At 44.2% G+C, this 22,310-nt stretch overlaps 1 protein-coding gene across 1 annotated transcript in view; it reads left to right on the plus strand.

Moving 5' to 3' along the window:
* The first annotated feature begins 10,553 nt into the window (after window positions 1-10,553).
* Window positions 10,554-22,310, plus strand: part of PDZRN3 (PDZ domain containing ring finger 3) — a 129,058-nt gene continuing 117,301 nt past the window's right edge. Inside the window, exons 1-3 of the mRNA XM_023935109.2 lie at window positions 10,554-11,492; window positions 17,203-17,289; window positions 18,399-18,506. Of these exons, the coding sequence (XP_023790877.2) occupies window positions 10,782-11,492; window positions 17,203-17,289; window positions 18,399-18,506 (906 nt within the window). The 5' untranslated portion in view covers window positions 10,554-10,781. The remainder of the gene's footprint in view (window positions 11,493-17,202; window positions 17,290-18,398; window positions 18,507-22,310) is intronic.

Consider the following 22,310-nt stretch of genomic DNA (forward strand, 5'->3'; position numbering starts at 1 on the left):
CACCAGGCTAAGTTGTGTTGTTTCTATATTCAGTTCTCTTTGTTGTTATTCCCACCAAGATGAGAGACACACCAATGTCTCCACACATTTTAAGAAATCTGACAGTCTCACACCTTCCTCCTTCTTGGCTTATCATTAATTTTATCCAGCCTTTGTGAATTCTCAAGCAGGCAGGCACTGTTTTAACAGGAACAGCCTGCTCTGGATTGTGCAGAACTGAGCGTCACTTTAGCGATTTATATTCACTCGAGCTGTGTATTTAAGCCTTCCTTAAATACATTTCTTCTTCACCATTATTTTAAGGATCACACCCCTCTCCCTTTGTCCTGCCCCCTGTGGAACACTTCCCAACCAAAGAGAAGCAGCTTTCCCAAGTCAGCTCTTGCCTCCACCTCTCTCTACTGTTCTATTTCAAAGCTTTCTCAGAGTTTTGTGACTTTGAAAGGTTTGTACACCACATCTCACAGCCTGTTCTGCTCTCCCTTTTTTCCCAGGTCATTCCTGCCGTGCAGAAACCTCAGGGTTTGGGAGCAGACAGAGTCCCTGCCCTTGTGACAGACTCACCTCCCCAGAGCCAGAACAACTGCAAAATGCCACCAGCAGCGTGCAGACACAGATTGAGCATTAACATTCACCAGCCAAGGCCCCAGAAGGGTGGATATTCCAGGAAGGAGCCAACCCCTTGAGCAATAGAACGGGCCTGCCAAGGACAGCCAAGCAAAACCAGATGCTGTGCCTTGGAAAGACACTGAGTGGGAATTGAGCTGGTTGGCAGCATGGGATGAGCAAAAAGGGAGGAGACAGGGAAACGAGGGGAGAAATGAAAGGAGAAACAAAAGAAGAGAAACTGGGAGAGCTGACACGGGCAGCGTGTTTGGCAAAACATGAAATTATGAATCACAGTGGTTTACTGTGCAGAAATACCACCTTACCATTACATTTTCAGTTTTGCCATTACAATTTGAAGTTTTGCCATTACAATTTGAAGTTTTGCCATTACAATTTGCAGTTTTACCATAACTATTTGCAGTTTTACCCTTATTTTTGCCATTTTCCCCCCCTTTCTCAATCTATTTGTCTTCAATAAACTCCTGGTACTTGCACGTGTGCAAACTTCACACAGCAGAGGTCAATGCAGTGCTTTTATAAAATAACTGAGGCTAATGCTAGGGGAATGGCAAATGTACAACAAAAACAAATCTCAGCAACTTGAAAGGGCTTTGCATTCCTCCTGCCATAATTCCCAACACCAGCTCAGTACACTAACCTTTGCCTTTAGAATAGCTGTAGTCAGATAAATCATTTAACTCTACCATCAAGGTTGTTACCTTCGGCTTTTTCCATTACTTTCTATCTTGTTATTCAATGACTTGAATCACTCACTGGAGCCTACTTCATCAAGCTTCAATAATCTATAAAACAATTATTTTTATCATGATTTTTTGATGATTTTTCATCAGTTAGCCCGGTTTTCTTTACAAGCATGATTGAATTTCTCTACATTAAGGGGAAAAAACGTCCACCATGGATTAAAAAAAAGGTGTTGGAAGGCATGAAGTCATTGCAGAATAAAAAAAACATTATATTTAGGTAATTCCTGCCTTCAGAACCAAATAATTTAGTTTTCAGAGGCTCAGTTAAAGGGACAGGTTTTGGGGTTTGAGCTCCTGGGGGCTGCAGCAGCAGCTCTGACTGCAAACAACAGAGGCACAGCAAGCAGGGCCTTACATAAACACATCTGGGGCAGAGCCAAGCATCCTTCCCTCTCTGAGCTGCAGCCCTGGTGCTCCAACAGCAGAGAGGGCAGGAAATGCACCTCCCAGCCCCAAAATCCAGCTGTTCAACTGGAAATGTCAGTGAGGTGCCTGCAGCAGGCTGTGTGTGTTTGCAGGATGCTGGGACAGCCACAGAAGAAGAAGGAGCAGGGCTGTGTTGGCCTCCAGCTCTCCCTGACTGCACAAAGCCCCTTTACAAAGAGAATTTCTTTTAACTGGAGGATGGAAAAACCTGGCTGTAGCCTTTCTGAAGGCCAGCTAATGGAAAACGAGTGAGGAGTAGGTATGGCAGCAATCTCCTCATTGTGCTAAAGCAATACACAAACAGCCAGCCCCAGCCATAATCCTGGAAACAATCCTCAAATAGCCTGCAGCAGAAAGCTGGGCAAGGGATCTGCTCCCAAACATTAACACCCCGTGCTGGTTGCTGCTCTGATCTTCTCCTGATGTTCAGCAGGATTCTCTGCACTTTGGGAGGCAGCCTCCATCCGAATTTAATGGCCAAACTTTCAGCCCCTTGTGAAAAACACGAGCTGTGGTGAAAGAGAAGTAATACCCGTGGAATTGCTGTTCAGGCCATTTTCAAAATGTTTATTCCCATTGCAATGGAAATTTTCTCAGGGAAGGAAAAGACTAAAGCAGTTCTGATTCATTCTAGATCCAGCCATGTCAACACAGATTCTAGAAATAAAAAAAAAATCCTATCCCACTCCCAACACTTTTCCACTTATTAACTCTATTATTATCATTACTTTGCTAATTTTTTAGATATTTGAATTTTTATGTGGTATCCTGGTTAACAAATTAATTTCTTCTTCAAAACTGCTTATTTCCTTAAAAAAAAAAAAAAGAAAAATAAAAAAAAAGTCAAAATCTATTTCAATAAAACTTTAAGGAAAAAAAATGTACAGAAAATTTACATTTTGTACTTAGAAATTCTAAAGAAAAAGCCATGGAGAATATTTCTTCATAATGATCTGTTTCTAATTTGTTACAGTGACAACAAACTTGACATTTCAGGGAGTTGTCAGAAAATTCAGCTTTTATTTTTACAGTCAGATCTAGTATTTATATTAAAAACTCTTTTGCCAAGAGGCTCACATTCTGTCACTGACAAATGGAGCAGAGCCTGCCAAAATAGAAAGATACAACTTTTCTTCCTTTTGGAACTTTTGTCAAAGCGCAGAAGAGATCTTAGAAACACCAAGTAGACTTCTAAAGTAAATGTCTAAAATGTTAATGAGATTTGAGGGCATACTTAATATTGCAAAACCAAAAAGAGGGAAAAAAATAGAAAGAAAAAAAAAGAAGCAAGAAGCTGGAAGCTGCCTAGATCAAGGCATTTGAAACACATCAAAAAAAAAAAAGGCTAAAAGTGAAATAGTTATGAGAGCTACACAAAATGTTTTTCATTAGAGGGAGAAAGCTCTGGAGATGAATGTTTAGGGATGTCAGTGGTGTGGAGCAGTGGCCTGTGCAGTAGGACTGCCCTCAGCTCTGTGCTGTTCACAGCACAAACACGGATTTAAAAAGCTCCTGACCTTCCACATCAGCATCAGATAGGAAGTTACATAAACCAGCCCTTGAGGGAAGGCCCTGGGGGTCTCTGAGCCCACTCAGCCACAACCCCACAGCAATTCAGAGCTTCCCCAGGACCCTGCTCATGCAGAGGAAGAATTTTCCTATCTCAGGTGTGGCTGGGTCTTGTTTTAGAGAGAAAAAAACCACAACACTTCCTCACGTTTAAAAGAAGTATCTTTTGTCTCTGAACAGCAAACCTGAGGGTGTTTAATAGCTGGGATGGAGCTGCTTTCCTGCTGTAAACTGAGGGTCTGGGGTAACAAACAACCCCCACGTGTTGAATTCAGAGTAAATATTGGTGCATATTAATGAGGAAAACAACATCCCGAGCCGGTGTAACCTCCCAACTTCACAAACCTTGTTCCACCTCTCCACCCACAGCTTCAGTTTATCCCAACCCCCTTAACTACAAGAAATAAAGAAACAACTCTTTGAAATCACCAAAGCACTGGAACTTCCTTTTTAAAGACTTTTGTTTTAAAACAATGTAAACTGCACAGAAGATCCAAGAATTGAAAGGCTGCCTTAAGCCACCACCGTTTTCCAAAACAACTTGACTATCAGAAAAAGCAAAAAAAAGACGCAGCCAAAAGCTCCATTAGGATCAAATTCGAGGTGTTTGAGCCCAGAATCCTGCCCAAGAGCAATCAACTGAGGATCCTCATCTAGCACAGATAATGGCAGGGATTCTCTCCCAGCTCCTGGCAAGCAGTGATTTAGAAACTTCTGGAGACAGAGGTCAGTACCAAGAGCTGGATTTATTGCCCCAAGGTGCTCCATGCCCTACCTGAACCCAGAACTGGCTCTGGGCTCTTCATCATCCTGCTGTAACACTCCTTAGGATAAATCAGCCCCCACTAATCTTTTATTCCTTCCTATCTTTGGGTTCACCTGACCAAAAAATTCAGAATTTGTGCTAAACAGCCTGGGCCTTCCATAAGGCTTCTGGTTTTGAACTGACAAGTTTTAAAAAGGGATTTTTTCCTTCGTTTATACAAATGTAAACAGAGCTGTAAATACATAAGCAGGGCGACTGCTTACCTAAGGAATGGTGGATGATCCCAAAAGCCTGCTTGTCAAATACACCTCGTGCAAGTATTAAGGGTTGTTTATTTTGGAAACAGAACAAAAGCATCCTGAGATAAAGCAGCGTTGCTGATGTGGAAAAACCGGAACATTCCACATCATTCACAGTCATCCCACCAGTATGAAAAGTGAATCAGTTTCCATTCCTGCTCTTCAAAACAGGAATATTTTTTTTCATGTTTCAACAGAGGAAGGTTGGACTTAAAAAGACTTGAGGAAATGCTTGTGTGTGAGCAGACAGTCAGGGATAAATAGAGCTTCACCTCTTTTTCAGGGGGCCAGACTGTCAGTTAAGGGCAATCAGATTTGTCAGCCCAATCCAATCCCAAACACACCTACTCGTGTGGAACACTGCCTGTGACAGCCCTGCAGCATCCACACGCATGGAGAACTGGAAAATGCTCAGCAATTTGTGTTCACTCAGCACTCCCCACTCCCTGAGACATGGGCTGGCCCCCACCATGGCTGAGCTCATCCCCAAAACCCCGACAGAATGCGCCTCTAAATGATGGCTTGTGTTTTGTGTCCCACCCATCAGCAGCCAGTTAATTACAGCCTGGATTTAAACATTATCATTACTTACAACGGGCAAGATGTGTTAAAGGGGAGGAGGCATAAATGATGTCAGTTCTCTTGCTCTAAATTTTTTAAATAAGGGAGGAAAAGACAAGAAATTATATGGTGCAAAATGTGGCGTCTGCATCAGGATTTGATGCCTGCTGCACGGGTTTGTAGTGCTGGGGAAAGTCAGAGATGCAGCATTTGTGGCTCTGTAAGCTGGGTACCAAAAACTTTCTGGGATGCAGCCTCCACTGAAATTTAAAATCCCTGTGTAGTTTCCAGCAGTGGTCAGGTCTGGGCCTCAGTCTTGTTCTCAAATCCAAGATTTGCTCAGAGCAAGCAACTGCTCACCAAAACTGGCCCCAATATCCAGAGAAGAAGAGCTCAGGAAAAGCAGAATTCCATTTCTGGCACTTCAGAGAAAGATTTGCTGAATTACAACAAGAACTTCTATTACATTATGCCCAGTCTTCAAACATGGCTAATTGTCCCATATCACAAAGTGGACTGTTGATAATAAAATGTACAATAAATAACTTTAAGACTCTGCTATTGTAGTGGTGAATAATGTAACTTTTCAGACAAAGAGCAGCAAAAGTCAACATGGCTGGCTGATCAAATTTCCTCAAAAAACCCAGAAAGAAGAGCATTATTTTATATTTTTCCCTATCCATATTAATATAGGAATGCGTACTTAGAGCCAAAATTCTTGTGGCTCTTTCCTCTCAACTATTCCTAAATAAAACATAAACTCTTCTATTTCATGAGCTGTGTGCAGAGACGAGGAGAAGGAAGTTACGAAACAGGCTCAGATGTTGCCAGTCCTTCAAGCTGGTCTGAAGACAGCAACATTTCTGAGGCACTGAAGTGGCTCTGAAGCAACTACACAAAAATACATGTGGAATGTCAGGAAAGGATGCTCAAGTGCTGTCTTTCACTCTTGCTTAGATGTTTCTTTGGAACATCTGGGTTTGGTGTGCATTTTTCACACAGCTTGGTCTGTTAAGGTACCATTTATCTCTAAGAACCCATTTTTATTTCATATCCACCTTCTACTTGAACATGTAAAACCCTGAAATGTCGCTCAGCTGCCAAGTCAGAGCCTGACCTTTCACAAAATACTGCCTATAAATGTCATATAAACCATTATCATGATGAACCATCTCCACTGGGCTTGATGGCTCTACCATCACACAGTGACATTTTAGCTGGCCCGTGTTCCCCAGCTCTTCTGTGCTCCTTCTATTAATGCAAACTTATATTTCTGCCAGCAGTAAAAATAAAGGATTGAGGCAAATTTGCTTGAAATTTAATGATAGGAGCTACATAGATAGATAAAGAAACCCATGTAAGACAAACATAGTACAAGAAAGGTCGTAAAATGTCAAAGAAGAGAGACACTTTCAACTTTATAACTCTGTACAGTGCTTGGCAATGAACAGAATGTTGAGAAGATCTTAACACTTTAGGTACATTTTAAGATACTGCATATATTCTAGATATATTAAAAATATTTGAAATAAGCCCAGGACCACTGGGAGCGGTCCAAGTCATGAATTAAGTGCACGAGGAAGAATTTGTTACATTGGACATGTCTTATTAACCACAGGGGTTTGTCAGAATGACCCAGATGATTGACAAGGAGAGGGACTTGACTCTTTCTCTGCATTACCTCATCATTTCCCCCTTTTTAAAGGAAAACTGATGCAGAAAAAAAGAAAAAAAAAATCAGGTTTCTTGCAAAGACTTCATGAGAGTGTCAAATGATGCCAACCTTTATGGACAAAAGGCAGGTGACGATGAATTGCATTTGATTTTCTGTGGGACTGAAAACTTCACAGCAGCAGGAAAAAAACCCACCACCTGAGTGAAACCTGCAGCAAACCCCACGTTTTTGCAGCCCTTGGAGAGCTGGCATTTTTACCTGTGCTCCATCCCAAACTGACGTGCCCTCAGCCTTCCTTTGACAGGGGAGCAAAGCTAAATGGGAGAGCCTTAATGGCTCAGCAGCGCTCCCACGCCAGCACTGCCTCTAAGGATGAGAGAACTTACTAAATAAAAACGACCTTCCTTAGCTGGGGCAGTGTAATTTCAGCCCTGGAACCCAAAACTCTCCTCAGTTACAAACCTCAGGCTTTGAAAAGAACATTAAAGGCTCATGTTGAGAGGCTGATTTTAGATTTTTTTTTTATTTTTTTTTTTTCCAAAGGAGAACAGAAATGTGTCTCCAGTAGGGAAAACTCTACTTGTGCCTTCTCCCATGGATAGAGGGGAACTTAATTCCCTGCCAGCACTCCAAGCTGTAGTCTCAGTGCAGGACTGCAGTGGCCTTCAAAAGCTTTAATTTATAAATAAAGTATCTATTCCTACATAAATGTCACATGAAAGTGTATCACAGAATTCAGCACAGCATCTGCCCAGCCACAGCTCCAAGTGAAAATGTTATTCCAATTCTTGCCTATATTTTCCATCCAAATATTTGTGTAGTTTCAAATAGCCCAAGGAACCTGGTCCTGACATCACCCTCATGGAAATCAATAAAAGCTCTGCCTCTAGCTTCAGGCAGTGGCCTTGAGCATCCTGTAGTGACAACTTTGAAATCCTAAACCCAAACCTCCACAATCATTGAAGGAATTAATTTCTTTCTATTTACAGCCATCCTGCTCACATGGGGCAGATTTTAAACTGGGTAAAGAAGGTTGTAAGGGATGGTGGCTGATTTGGAGCAGCTATCTCAAAACAGCCTGCTCAGAACCAGGAGCACTGATGGATTTCCCCATCAGAGGATACAGCAGCTTCAACAATGAACACTCATCCCCCTCAGCCAGACTATGTGCATCCCCTGACCAGGGAGCGAGGAGTTTTACTTCATATAAAATTCCCTTGGAAAAAACTGATCCTGGGATTAATAACAGCAATCCCAATTTTGTGGCAAACTGCAAAACAAGAGGGTGCTGCTAGGGAAGTGTGAAGTGTGGGGATTCAGCAGCACAGGGCTGCTGGCCACAGGGGATGGAGGGAGAAGTGGCATTGAAGGAAGGGGAATGGCAGGAGGGACAAGTGAACAGAGATATCCTGAGGAGAAACAGATGGCAAAGAGAAGGAAGATGCAAAAGGCAGTGAAGCATAAGAAAAAGTTCAAGAATCACTACTACAGTTTAAATAGAATCACCCAAAAGTCAGCAATTATGTGTATTAATTAAACTTCATCACCCTGCACTGCACACAACCTTCAGATGGAGTTAACAGAAACCTACATGCACAGTTCTCTATTACATCATCTGCTTTTTTTTTTTTAAAAAAAAGGAACAAATCTGTTAAAAATTCCTTAGTTAGGTATATCACCCTAAATATTGATGCATGCTCCATTCAGCAGGGCAATGTATGCAGCCAAAAGCAACCTCAAGCTTTATGGAACATTAATAATTAGAATGAGCACTACAGATGGAATTCAGATTTGAGAAGGGAAAAGCCTTAGCACTAAAAAGTACTTGCCCGAGACTGAAATGGGAACACAGTTGTGTAACCATGAGTCTTGTTACCTTCTAGAGGTCACCAACACACAAAAAATCATCCCAGGCATTCAGAAACTCGTTTTACTGGGACATAACAGACTAAAGGTTGCTTGAAGCTGAAGTTTCTCGCTGGCTTCTGCTTTGCCATAAAGCAAAACACATTAAAAGAAGAAAGGAGCTGCTCTGTGGCTCTGGTGCACGTGAGAATTCTGCATCAATATCCACAATGAACAAAGCTGGTCTCTTTTATTGCTTTTTTTCACTACTTGAATATCTGCCTTGTAGGAGAAATTGCTTTTGCCTAATGCTGTGTCTGGTGCTTCAGGTGTGGTCTGGCTGGCTTTTTACAGCATATTCAGGAGTGCTTTTAAATCATCCCTGGGCAGAAATAGGTATCAAAAGTGGTGACTTTTAATGAGCTCCATCACCTACATCCAAGTGGCAGCTACAGAGCATTAGCAGCCTGTGCAAACACAGAAAAATCTCATCCCTTTTCCATGAGGACAGCACTGTGCTCTGCTCCTGATGGCAGGGTAACAGGTTCTTGTTCATACATCCCTGGGGGGGATTAGAGTGAAATGACACTGAATGAAGTATTTTTATTTATATAAAATGTATGGCAAGTTGATTTTGGAACAATTTGGTTGCAATGGAAAAGAGGTACACAGCTGTTCTGGGTATTATCTGTAGTAATGGAGCAATATGAAAGTATAAAGAGATCACTTAAGGAAATAATTAAGAAGAAAGAAAGGATAAGAGTAGACAGTGGAGAGGAAAGATATCACCACCCATGGATCCAGAAACATGACCTGACTGCTGCAGTTTTGATGCCCGTTTGTTAAAGTGATGGTCTCAGTCTTCATCCATCAGGGGTGGAGGAAATCCACGGAAAATGAAGGTTCGGATTCAGGTGCTGGTGCCCAGGGACCTTCCCTGGAGGGGGAGTTTTCCACTCTCTTCTGGAGCACTGTGGATCGTGGGCTGCACTGTGCATCATGAGTCTGGGGGCACTTTGGGGATCACTGATGGTTCATGGCCCCTTCTCAGACATGACTGCATAGCTGAGCCAGTTGTGCCTTCTCAGAAGGGATGGAAACCATCAGGTCTGCCTGTGAATGTCCCGATACCTCCCCCAGGAGGGCGTTTACAGCTCAGCCGGGTTTGTAAGGGAGGACATGGGCATGACAGAAAGTGTCACTCCACCTCCACAGGGTCTGTTTCCACTGCCCTTCTCCCCCTTCTGACCCACACCCGGTTTGTTGGTTTGTGGTGCTCATCCTCTGGCGGTGTGCTGGGTGTCCATCCCCCCCTGTATCTGGGCTGTTCTTAGCCAAATCAGAGCCTTTGCCACCACACACCCAAAACCTCTCCTCCACCTTCGGCTGCGGAGCGCAAACCTGGCCTCAGCAAAGCACCCTGTTGCTTTTGCGAATTATTAACCCTTCACGTTTCAGTCCCTCACACACTGCCAGATCGTTCTGTTTGCACTTTTTCTCGTCGGAAATGTAAGAATTCTTAGCTGAGGACTGAGTCGTCAGCCCAATTTCTAAGCAGCTCATCCGGACCTGACCCCGGGGGCAACTCCATGAGTGCCCTTTCCAAAAGTCATCATCGGATGGATCTGGGCTGGAAAGAACCTTAAAGATCATTGGTTCCAAACCTTTTGCCACAGGCAGGGACACCTTCCACTACACCAGGCAGCTCCAGGCTGGCCTGGCCGTCCTTGCCCCGTCCCACATCGCTCCGAGCAATCATCCCGTCTGTCACCGCTGCCGAGGCCGCTCCTTCCCCGCCCGCTCTCACCTTGTCGCACCCCGCCGCGACCCTCCCTGCGCTCCCCCTCCCCTCCATCCCTCCCTCTCCGCGCTCCCCTCCTCTCCCGGCGCTTCCCCGTGCGCGGCCCCTTCCCCCCGAGTGTCCGTGCTGGGGGCGGCGGTGCGGAGCTCGGCCCGCTCCCAGACAAAGCCCCCTTGTCCGGGGGCCCGCGGGGCTCGGGGCGGTGCCGGGGGCGGTGCCGGGGGCGGGCGCTGTGCGCGGCTCCCGCGGCCGCTCCGGGGCCGCCGGGGACGGGGCACGGCCGCGGCCCGGCCCGGGGGCTCAGCTGCCCGTGCTTATTGATTCCCGTTCTCCGCCTCTGCCCCGGCCCGTCTCCGCACTCCGGGTACTTTTTCTGGGCTGCTTTTTTTTTTTTTTTAACTTGCTTTTTATTTTTTTTATTTTTTTTTTATTTTTTCCCCGTTGTTTGCGGCGGAGCGGAAGGAGGATGGGGTTCGAGCTGGATCGCTTCAGCGGGGAGGTGGATCCCGATTTCAAGTGCAACCTGTGCAACAAAGTGCTGGAGGACCCGCTGACCACCCCGTGCGGACACGTCTTCTGCGCGGGCTGCGTGCTGCCCTGGGTGGTGCAGCAGGGCAGCTGCCCCGTCAACTGCCAGCGCATCTCCACCAAGGAGCTCAACCACGTCCTGCCCCTCAAGAGCCTCATCCTCAAGCTGGACATCAAGTGCGACAACCACGCGCGGGGCTGCGAGGCGGTGGTGCCGCTGCAGCACCTGGGCGAGCACGCCGAGACCTGCGACTTCTCTCCGGCCAAGTGCCGCAACCGCGGCTGCCGCCAGGTGCTCAACCTGCGCGATGTGGAGGCGCACATGCGGGAGCGCTGCGAGGCGCGGCCCGCGGGGCTGTGCGAGCAGGGCTGCGGGCTGCTGCTGACCCACGGCGAGCGCCGGCCGGGCGGCCACGGCTGCCTGCGGGCTCTGCGGGCGCACGGCGCCGCGCTGCAGGCGCGGGCGGCCGCGCTGGAGAAGGCGCTGAAGAAGGAGGCGCTGCGCGCCGGCAAGAGGGAGCAGTCGCTGCTGTCGCGGCTGGCGGCGGCACAGCTGGAGCTGCAGGTGACGGCGCTGCGCTACCAGAAGCGATTCACGCAGTACAGCGCCCGCCTGGATGCGCTGGCCCGAGCAGCCTCCCCCGGCAAGGTAAGGACGGGCCCCCGCTGCTCCCCGGGATGCTCCCCCAGCCCCGCGGTCCCCAAAGGCCGGCCGTGTGCGGGGTGTCTCCCGCAGAACCCTTTGAGTACCTGAGCTTTTGGTACCGCTTTCTATAGGTACATCCTTTTAAATGTGGCAGTCACTGCTGGCTGCGCCCCGTGAGGCAACTCGCACAGAAAAGTAACGAGGTCGCGCTGTTACTGTTTTCTCTTGGTTCTCTTCCCCGAAGGAAACTGTAAAAGTGGAATTTCCAGGGCTGGAAATGGTATTAAAGCAGCAGAAATTGACTCCCAGGAGTCACACAAAGTGGAGTGAATTGGAAGAAGCCGCTGTGGCGCGATGCTTTCCAGAGCCTGAGCTCACCTAGCATCCCACAACAGGGCTTCCTCCAAAATGCAGGCTTTGGGATTAACTCTGATGCAACTCGGACACCTCGCCAGCTATTCCAGGATCTGCAGCCATCGTCTTTGTAACATCCACATCAAATACAAGACATCTGCTATGTACTTGTGATTTCTTTCCCAGAGTCACACAGGGTTCTTTAGTTAGGAAGGGAAAAATTAACTTGATTTCAACCCCTCAAAATTAGGCCATTTGTAAAATGACCAGAATCAAAAGCCAGAGCTCCAACAATCCCCAAGTTTTAATTGGAATGAGGCTCCCCAGCAAGGGAAGCCCTGCAAGCCAATTATCTTTTAAATGAAGATATTCAGAGTCCTTCCAGTGACCTGGAATGTGCTACCACAGACACAGCAGTATTAAACTGTTCTAAACTGTCAAGCATCTGTATTCACACCTTTGGTAATGCTGAGGCTCTAAAAGCTATGTGAAGGAAATAAAACTTCATGTTAGAGGGTCTTTTGGGTTTTTTTTTTAACCTTCTTAGTAATCCAGGACAGAACCCACCCTGTTTTCCTAACTCAAACCAGAAAATAAGAAAATATTTCAATACTAAACAAACTGTTCTAATTTCAGGCAATACTGAGAGCGTGCTGGTCAAAATCTTACTAATACCATTAAAATAAATTGGGGGTTCACAGTCATATCAAGGTCCAGGACAGTTCTGTCTCCCCCTTTTCCTGCATCACTTTGCCATGGCTTTCTGGAGGTTTTCTGTTCCCACAGCCTGGAATGCAGCTCCCTCTCCATCACTGATGACAGGAGAGTCCTGCTGTCAGAAATCATCTCACCCTATCCCTGCCTCCTCATCTTTGATCTCCTTTATTCTCACACCTCCCCTTTTTCATGGCTAGGGCTGATAATGTTGGGTTTTCATCATTTAGCTCTGTACAGAGCTGCTGTAATCCTGAGAGCTGCTCCCTCTTAGCTGCAAATGTTCTTGACACATATTTCCAGCTCTCCTTTCTATCAGATTTATGGGTACAGCTGGCCCAGACCCCTGTGCTGGGTCCAGCCCCGTTACAAAGGGCTGTTATGCAGTTCCCTGGAGCAGCCACCAGTCTGAAGAAAGCTGGAAGGTGTCACATCACCACAGCCACTGGGACAGTGGTCACTCAGTTCTGTGGCTTTCACAGCATTTTGGGCAGCTGGCCAACACTAACAGCTCTCTGCTGCCCAGCTCCCAGGCAAGCACAAGTAGAAAACTTGCATCTTTGTGACCCAGAGAGTTTAGTAAAAGACCTGTGGTAATCACCTGGTGCAGGGGATGCTTTCCCACTTTGGGGCTGTGGCAGGCTTCCAAGTTCAGGGTTATTTTCTCAGACAGTAGCACAGACTGTGCAGGAACACTCAGCAGGACACATAAATTTGCCCAAAGATTATGTCCCTGAACACAGGGATTAGAGGTATGGTAGTGTAAAATAACCAATTTGGTATCATTATTTAAATTATGACCATTAATCATATTTCATACATTCACAGATGTAGTAGTTTGGTCTGTGTTAAACACAAGTAGGCTGAGCACCAACAATCTGGGTTCATGGCTTACACGTGGTGATTGCAGAACTTACTGTGGGATGTTCTGGCTCCTCAGTAGATGGAGAAAAAGGATTTTCTGACTTTCCTGTCTGATGGCTGCTTGTTGCTGCAGATGCAGAACCAATCCAGAAGAAATCAGACAACATTCCCTGTAGTCAAAACAGAAGAAATGCCCAAGTACAGCTGTGTTTAAATGCTTAGTCAAAGGGGAAATACAATATTGAGCGACATTAGACCATTCTTTAAAGACCCAAATTCGTGGTCCTTTGGCAGCTTTGGAGACCCAGGTCAGGATTCATTTTAGCATAGACTTTGTTTGTGATGCTGGGTGAGTCACAGCTTTGCTGTGCTTTCATCTACCATTTCTCAGGTGAGTTCTCTAACACCACCATAACCATATTGAGAGGAGACATAAATAAATATATATTTTATACACACATCTTTAGGCATCTCACAATTTTTTAAGCCCCTTAAGCAGGTAGTTATGCCCGAAGTGACCCCAGTTGTGTTATCCATGTGTATTATCACTGAGGGAACACTTTAATTTTATGGTGTACAGTTCAGAGGTTTATTCAGAGAATGACTGACTGGGGGAAAGAGGAGAGGCTTTTTGAGGATGAGCCTGAGCAGGGAGTGGGAGGGAAGGTGGCGTGTCTCACTGAAAATCAGTATTTCCTTCCGTCAGACATGTCAATCCCAAAATACCAAAGTCTAAACAATCAAGAAAAAAACTTGTACAATTCAAACAAGGCTTAATCCTTGGTGAAACACAGCACTGTGCACACCTCTTGATAAGCTGATCTGGTCAATCCCTTATTTACACAGCCGACAAAGTCCTTTGGGAAGGAGCAAGGGGAGAGGGGATTGGAAGCAGTTGACAGTGCTGGCTGCAGGGTGGAAACCCTTCTGCTCTCCTGGCAATCAGAGACAGGGACTGTCTTTAAATGGATCAGCCAGGCAAGAACCAGTTAGGACCTGACACTCAGGACCTCTCTGCTGCTGGTGCCACAGATTTGAGTTCAGTAAGGGCCAGATGAAGTCCTTTAAAACAAGATGATGTGTTTTTCTCAGCCTGTCCCCAAGCAGGATGGGCCATGCTGGTGGTGGCAGCCCTTTCACCAGTGAGCAAGGAGCTGAGGTGCCTCCTCTGGTGAAGAAAGACCTTCCTAGCCACAGCTCTACCAAAGAAATTAGTCTTTGCTATCTAAAGGGAAAGGCAGTCTATTAGCTGCACATTGCTCAGCTGGGAAGTACAGTAATTTCAAGAATTATGTTAAAGAGTTCTGTTCAGCTGTGGGAATACAACATGCCAGGAACCATCAGGTCTGCTGCTGGAGCAGCTGCCGGGGCAGGGCTGGCCCCTGGCCACCACATTTCCACAGTTACCTCACTGTTTAATGACTGCTCTGCTGGAACGCCAGATCTTGGAGGGGGGGAGAAAGGCAGAGCCCTGGAAAAATCATTTGCATCGTGGCTTCCTTATGAAGAGAAGGAGAAGGTTGTTGAGGGAGTGGTTAAGAGCTGAGATGTGAATGTGCAGAAGTGGCCAAGTGTCGGAGCAAGGTGCTGCTGCATCCCTGGGGCCGGGCAGCTCCGCACCCACGGTGGGGCTGGTGCTCTGGAACGTGACTGCTGCCATGGGGAGCATGGAGACACTGCACAAAGCCACCAGAAAAACCTGGAAATGTCTTTAAAACCCCTCTAGACAGAAGTGCTTTTTCAGAAGTACCTACAGAAAGCTGCATTAGTTGTTTCTTTTCCCTCACGACCCGACTGATTCAATCCCACCTGCTTCAACACTTGTTCAGCCAGGTATAAAAGTGTCAAATCAAAGCCACATAAGGAGCCTTTAATGAAAACAGGCAACTCTAATTACTGAAAGTGTCTTGAGAGCAATGCTGTAATTGTTTTTTGATTGTTCTAATTGATTTGCCTTCTTAAATAGGGATAATAGAAGGAAACAGTCGTGCTAGCATGTGCTTGTCTTTCAAATCCGGAATCATCAGTCCTTGAAAGTGGTCTCACAGGACTGGAAATTGCTCCTTGAAATCCTGTCTGAGGTCTGGGTCTGTAGACTTGCAGGGAAATAGATTTTACTTCATTTTTCAGTTCTCTTACCCAGAAGAGTTACCTGGTTCTCACTGCTGCCAAGTGCAGGCAGATTCAAATAAAATCAGAGGTTGTTCCTGTTCCTCTGTATCAGGTCCAAGTCCATTTATCAGTTGATCATTAGGGAAGATAATGATCAGAAACTGATGTAAAAAGCACGTTTTCAGGTGAAGTTGTTGGTGCAGTTCCCCCATGGAGGAGCTCGGAGTGTGCGGTCAGTGGAGCTCTGCCAGTTCACACTGGCAGGGAATTGGGCTTCCTTATCATCCCCAAATCTCTGGGAGTAATTCACTAATCCAGGATTACTCTGACATTTTTTATGACTTTAATAGACATTAATATTTGATTGACAACTTCAAATTGACATGTTAGAAGAAAAACGCACAAACTAAAACCATCTGCATCGAATTACAATGTAACTGTTGCAATTTTTGTCATTAATTGGTTATGAAAACCAGACTTGTAAGATAACTTCCTCAAACTTTTTTTGTGTTCATAACTTTTTCACCCTCTGGATAAAACAAAAAAAAAAAATGGTTTTGGAGGTAGAAAAATTCATCTGTATCTCTAGAAGTGCAAACTGATCCTGTTCTGATCTCTAAATGTTGTTATTCACAGGGCTTTTTGCAGTGCTCTGCTTTTGTTTGTTGTGCTGTAAATAACAACACTGGATTGAGACTGAAGGGAGAACATTGTGAACATTTAGTTGTCTTTAACACTTCATGCACTTAGTTTTGTCTTTATAAAAGTTTTGCCTTTATAAAAGTTAATAGGCCTAATTAGCATCCCTCTGTCATAAAGGACATTTTGTAGGAGTTTGTAGTTAGGAACAAGCTGGGATGAGAGACCAGGATAACAGAGCCTGTTCACTCAGCCCTCCAAATATTACATGTCCTTCTAGTATATATTTATTGTATGCTGTTTGTCCAGAAAACTATTCACTGCAGAATTTCATATTTTAGGGGATTAACATGATGTTTTTCAGTGATGGGAGATTTCTGTTTTGCTAGTCTTAAAATGCCAGAGGGGAAAAAAAAAAAAATATGCACAGCAGGTGTTGTGAATAGCAATTGCCATTCTGGGCCTGTGGCAAAATTTGTAGCAGTTTTGTTTAATGCTGTTTTCTAAAATTCTGCCTAGAATTTTGTGTTTGATGCTGTTTAAAACAGTGGCACTTAAAACAATGTCACGTAGTCAGCAGGAGAGAGAGGCAATGCAAGGATCCAGTCCTAAAATTCAGTCACCCCCAAGCACTGGAAAAGTCAAAGAGTTTGACTACTGGAAGCGTGGAGTATTTTACATAACACATCACATATGACTGGGTCAAGTAGTTGCAGGAACCAGCATTACATATAAACCCCTTCTGTTGCTGTTAAGTGTCTCACTGTAGATCTCAATAAAAAAGACACATAAATCTTAGGGGAGGTTCTGCTGCTGGAGCTCAGTGGGGTGGCTGGAGCAGCCATTGGGAGCTGCAAAGTTATTCCAAACATTTGTCTCTAAACTACAAGGGGATAAAAAACCCCCAAAAAAACCAAAAAAAAACAAAAAAAGAGAAACCAACCCAACAAAAAACCCAGGTAGAAGTGTTACCTGTCCTGTTTTACCCCCCACACACAATGTTTTAAATGTGTTTATCTGTTCTTTTTAGGGTGAAGAAACTAAAGCACTGACTCTGGTCCTTCATCGGGACTCTGGATCTCTTGGATTTAATATTATTGGTGGCCGGCCATGCGTGGTATGTTAATTGTTAAAATATGTTTGCCCTTTCCAGTTGGGAAAAGCATGTAGGTCAACACTTAGAGGAAAAATGTTGCTGACAAGCATTTGGTCCTCTTGGGATTCCTTCAGAGCAGTTCTTCCTTTGAGGTTGTATGGATGTCTATTAACTACGCTGCCTTTTCTCTCGCTGCCTGTTTATTCTTGTATATCCTCACACCCTGGTGCAGTGCCACTCCCAGAATGATAAAACCCATGGTGTCTCCTTCTCAGGCCATACTGCTGTGAAGTTTGTGGGTTGAGAGCCACAATTTTGGCCCCTTTTATTAAAAAAAACAAACAAATATTCACTCTGCTTTCCATCAGAGATCCAGCAGCCCTCTGTGCAGGTGAAGGGGTGGAATTTGAACAGCCTGGTTTGGAATTCTGTGACTTCAGCAGATGTTTCCTGCACCACACACTCACTAATGTATTTTTTAGGGATGCTTGTTGGCTGGAGCTGCTGCATATGACTTTAATTACATCAAGGAGTGGATTATACCTTGTCCTAGTAATTTAGAAAGTATTCAGAACTACTTCTTGGCTGCTCAGAAATTTGACGTTAATCACGATTTATTCCTAGTGAATTCACTTGAAAGTTATTCTTTCTTTAGAGTTTTTCAGCTTTCTGAGGCATTGTTCTGCACTGGTAGAAGCACAATGCACAGGAATATGAAAATACCTCGTTAGGTGTAAGGGGTTTTCATGGGTATATTTTCAGATCCCCAGAGAAAAAGCTGTGCAACTAAAAATGAAAATTGCACTGTTGTCTTATGTTTGATGTACAAGCAGGCCGTGTCTCGCTGGATTTTGCTGTGAGAATAATTGTAATGACAATTACTCCTGAGCTGGCCTAAGTCAGAGGAAAATGATTATCAAGCAACTAATTTACCTAATGGAAGTCCGACCCTGGTTGCTTAATCTGTCAAAATTGGAGTATCAGATGTCCTCATTAGCATGAAGCAATTCCATATTAAGACATCAGTAAGAATATTTCTCTCAAATTACGTGCACTGTTGTGACATGGACAAGCTTCAGCTGAGGGCAGACGAGAGGGACAATAATGTGTTTTCCTTTTCATCCTTGAAGGACAATCAGGATGGGTCATCGAGCGAAGGAATCTTTGTGTCGAAAATAGTTGACACTGGGCCTGCTGCTAAGGAAGGAGGGCTGCAAATCCACGACAGGATTATTGAGGTATGAGAATACACTTTTAACAGTGCGAGCTCCGGCTCAGGTCTTCACATGGCATGTTTGCTGTGGGTTTGGGAGGAGTGGGTTGTGGAAAATACTGTCGAGAAGATCTGTCTGTGAAAATATGCTGGGCTTGATTCAGTGCTGACCTCCAGGGCTTTAGGTATAGTCCTTCCCTAAATATAGAAACCAGATTATGGATGGTATGTGCGTGTCCTGACTTCCTGAGGAGCTCGCATCTCTCTGGTATGCCATAGATAGTTCTTTTTTAAGCTGTTGGAAACTTGGAAGTTGTTTAGTTAAAACCATATGTGAAATATCTGTGGTGTAAAGCACAACGTTATTTTTCTTGGTATTTAAGTTTTGAACGGTCAGGGGAAATTCCTGAAAGAAGAGAAATCTTCTCTGTGATTTTTCTCTATGGTTTATCATAAACTTAAGTAACTTCTTTAATGTTGTTTGTGAGTTCTTACATTACTTAGATTGCAGTCTGAATTTCTTCTCATTTTGCCAAAGTCTTGACCTCAATAAAAAGCTCTTCCTGCGAAGGAGATGGTTGCATGAAACTTTCCTCTAAATTTGCAGCAAGCCAATTTCTTTTTTTGGGGGGAAAACGAGAAAAAGGTTCATTTTCATGAAACAAAATGCAGCTGATGGTGAGTCAGTTCCCATTGTTTGGGATTTTGCAGTTCAGAAAAAGTCTTCCTCACTGTCTTATTTTTGTAGGCTGGAGAAACTTTGAGAGTCTATTGTTCAAAAAGATAAGTTCGGTGTTTGTTGCCAAGGATATCATGGAACAGCCAGTTTCTCTAAGTAATGGAATTCCATTGCTCTTATGTTTTGCAAATGAGCAATAAACAGCTGTTAAGGATTTTCTGTTGGCAGGGGACAAACTGTATTTGCCTTTTTCTGTACTGTTATGGCAAATTGTATTCACCATTTAGTAAGGGTATAAAATATTAATTAAGTTTCTTCATATGGGAAAGAATGGAGCCCCAGTAGCAGAACTATAAAAAGATAAGAAGCTGAGCTGTGAAATGATCCAGAGTTGCTCAAACTCTGTGTGTGATGTAACATTTGAGAAAAGGTCTGGACGGTTTTGTGAGAACTCTGCGATTTTGTTTGAACTGAAAGGTTTCCCATAAGCCTGAATTTCCCCACAGCCTCCTTGGAAAGCTGACATCAATTTCTGAAGTAGTGCACAGTCCCAGAAACCAAACATCCCTATGAAAACCAAAACTCTGGGAGATCAAATACTGCAGGGTTAGGAAATGTCCTGTGCTGAGGTTCGGGCTCGGTGAGCACCAGCCCTGTCACAGTTGTGGAAGTGACCCTGGCTCACAGTGCAGGGGACAAGGACATCCAGCCTCCACGGGCTCTGCACCATCTGCTCTCTTGCAAGGGATCTCTTTCCTTCTGGTTTAGTTTTGCTCCTTCCTTACTGCTCCCCAAGCTTAGTCCAGGCTGAGGAGCGAGTCCCACTCTGTGTCCAGAGGAGCTGAGAGGGACACAAGGGACAGGCTGAGCTTTCCTGCCGGGTCCCCTCCCTGAGCAGAGCCACGCCTGTGCTTGTGCAGAGCCTTTTGCACAGCCCAAGCTGCATTTTCAGAGAAGAGAAAAGCCCAGATTTGTTGGATTAATAACACACCAAGGGTAGCAGGAACCAATGTGTTGACATGGGGCTGACATGTGTTGACAGCTCTTGTTGTGCTGACCACAAACTCATTGTCATATTCACTCTTCTCACCTCTAAATATACACAAAATGCTGATGAAAATGGAGCACACAGTTTGCCAAGGGTTGGCTTTGGTTGCCTCCAGACCAGCATCTCACTCTGGATCAGGAGTGTCCTTGAGTGGTGCCCAGCTAATGTGGTTTGGTTCCCATTGTGGAGCAGTCTCCAAGAGTGCTAATTGAATTCTTCTTTAGATAAATTAATTTGTTTCATGCAGCCGAGCCACTACAGGCATCCAGTTCACAGCACTAGACTGGAGTGCTCTAAAAGAGAACCCTCAGAATACAGATACTGTGGACACCAGCTCCTGAGAGCAGCTTTTTCATCGAGTATTCTCCTTCCTGTGGAGTTTATATTTAGCACATTTTCTCTAGCCTTGCTCTGGATAAGGAAAAAGGAGATACCTCCTGCATCAAGGCATCTAAGTGAGATTTATCATCCTAATTTCTAATTATCTTGGATAATTGAAATACCTGTAAACTATCTAGATGAGAATTAATAATGGCCAGTGGTGGTGTCCTTCTAGAGGCAAGTTTTTTACAACCTTCACACTGTCAAAGTTTTGATTTGGGAGTTTGACTCAGAAATGATTTACAGATGTAGTTATAACTAGCAGAACACAGCTGGAGGACTTGGCACAGAGCAGAGCATCCTAGCAGGTCACATTTGCTTTCAAAGGCATAAAAAGTGGCGAGGAAAGATGGCAACTTACTTCTCTAGAACTGAATTCAGCTACCTAGAACTTCTCTAGCTTGTTCATTCAATATTAAGGTTTTATGTATCATCAGCATGATTCTAAATAGACTCTTCCACAAATTCTCATTCCAGTATAGGATGCTGAGCATAACATCTCCCTAATTAATTCCAGCATCCATCACAGGGAATTTACAATGAAGTAAAACATGAATCATTTGATTGCCTTTTGGAAAATGTTTCTTTGCTGCAGATCTTCTGATGGATGTGTTTTGGAGCACATATAAAATAAGAGTGTCACTTCTTGTTTTCAGAACTGCCACAACATTTCTAATTACTGAGCAGGAATTAGGCAGAGTGAAATACAGACACATCAGGGTACTGTTCAGGGCTGATAGCAGAAGCATTGCTTTATTGCTGTTTGCTTGCAAATTCTATCCCCTGACAATTTGATCCAGAGATAACCTTGGAATTATGTCAGAGATAATTTTTAAACACATTTTCCTTATGTAATTTGGATTTCCTGTTCTACATTTTTCAGAAGGTTAAATGCAAAGTTAACCAGGTTTAAGAATTGGCTTGAATTTTCTTTAAAAGCAATTTTTTGGCCCTTTTCATATGTTTGAAATAAGTAATGGCACTGTGAGGTCTATGTTGCTACTGCTAAATGACAAAAATCAAGATGAATGTTGCATGGTCTGTACTACTCAGTCATCAGAACAGCACGTAAGAAATACAGAGAAATGGCCTTCTTCTTGTATTTTGTTTTATGGAATCTGTTGAATAATGATATTTAGTGCTTACATGGGACTCTGAAGATCATGTTGTGGGTATTAACTGCTTAATAATTTCCCCTCACTGTTTAATAATATCCTTACTCTGTAAATGGGTAATCTGAGGCACAGAGGGAAGGAAGCCCGAGAAGTTCTTAACAGATTAGGGTTAAAGATTTGGATTTTGGTGTTTTTGTAACTTCTCTATGTAAACCAAAGCTTCTTACCCGTATCTGTTCTCAGATCTTTCACAGTGACTTTAGGAGTGAGGAAGTCACGATTCTGGGAGATTTCCTCTGCTTTCCTCTACATTTTTCATGCAGTTCTGTGCTTGTACCTTCAAAGCCAGCAGCTGATTTCAGCTGGTGATTTACTGAGGTATTGTTAAGATGTTCCATAGCAAATTGCCGCGTTAAAAACATGCTGAAACTATTGATTTTTTTTTTTCCTGCAAAGGAATTACTGTTCTCATAGATTTCATTTTTGTCAGGGTAACAAAATGGTCCTAATTTCCTCTCTCAACAGAAGTTGGTTCAGGTCCCAGCCCTGAATGCCTCTACACAGCTGCTTGGCATTTCTTAAGACAAAATCAAATTTTCAGAGTCT

Source organism: Cyanistes caeruleus, chromosome 11 (assembly GCF_971803275.1).
Source record: "Cyanistes caeruleus chromosome 11, bCyaCae1.hap1.1, whole genome shotgun sequence".
Lineage (NCBI taxonomy): Eukaryota > Metazoa > Chordata > Aves > Passeriformes > Paridae > Cyanistes > Cyanistes caeruleus.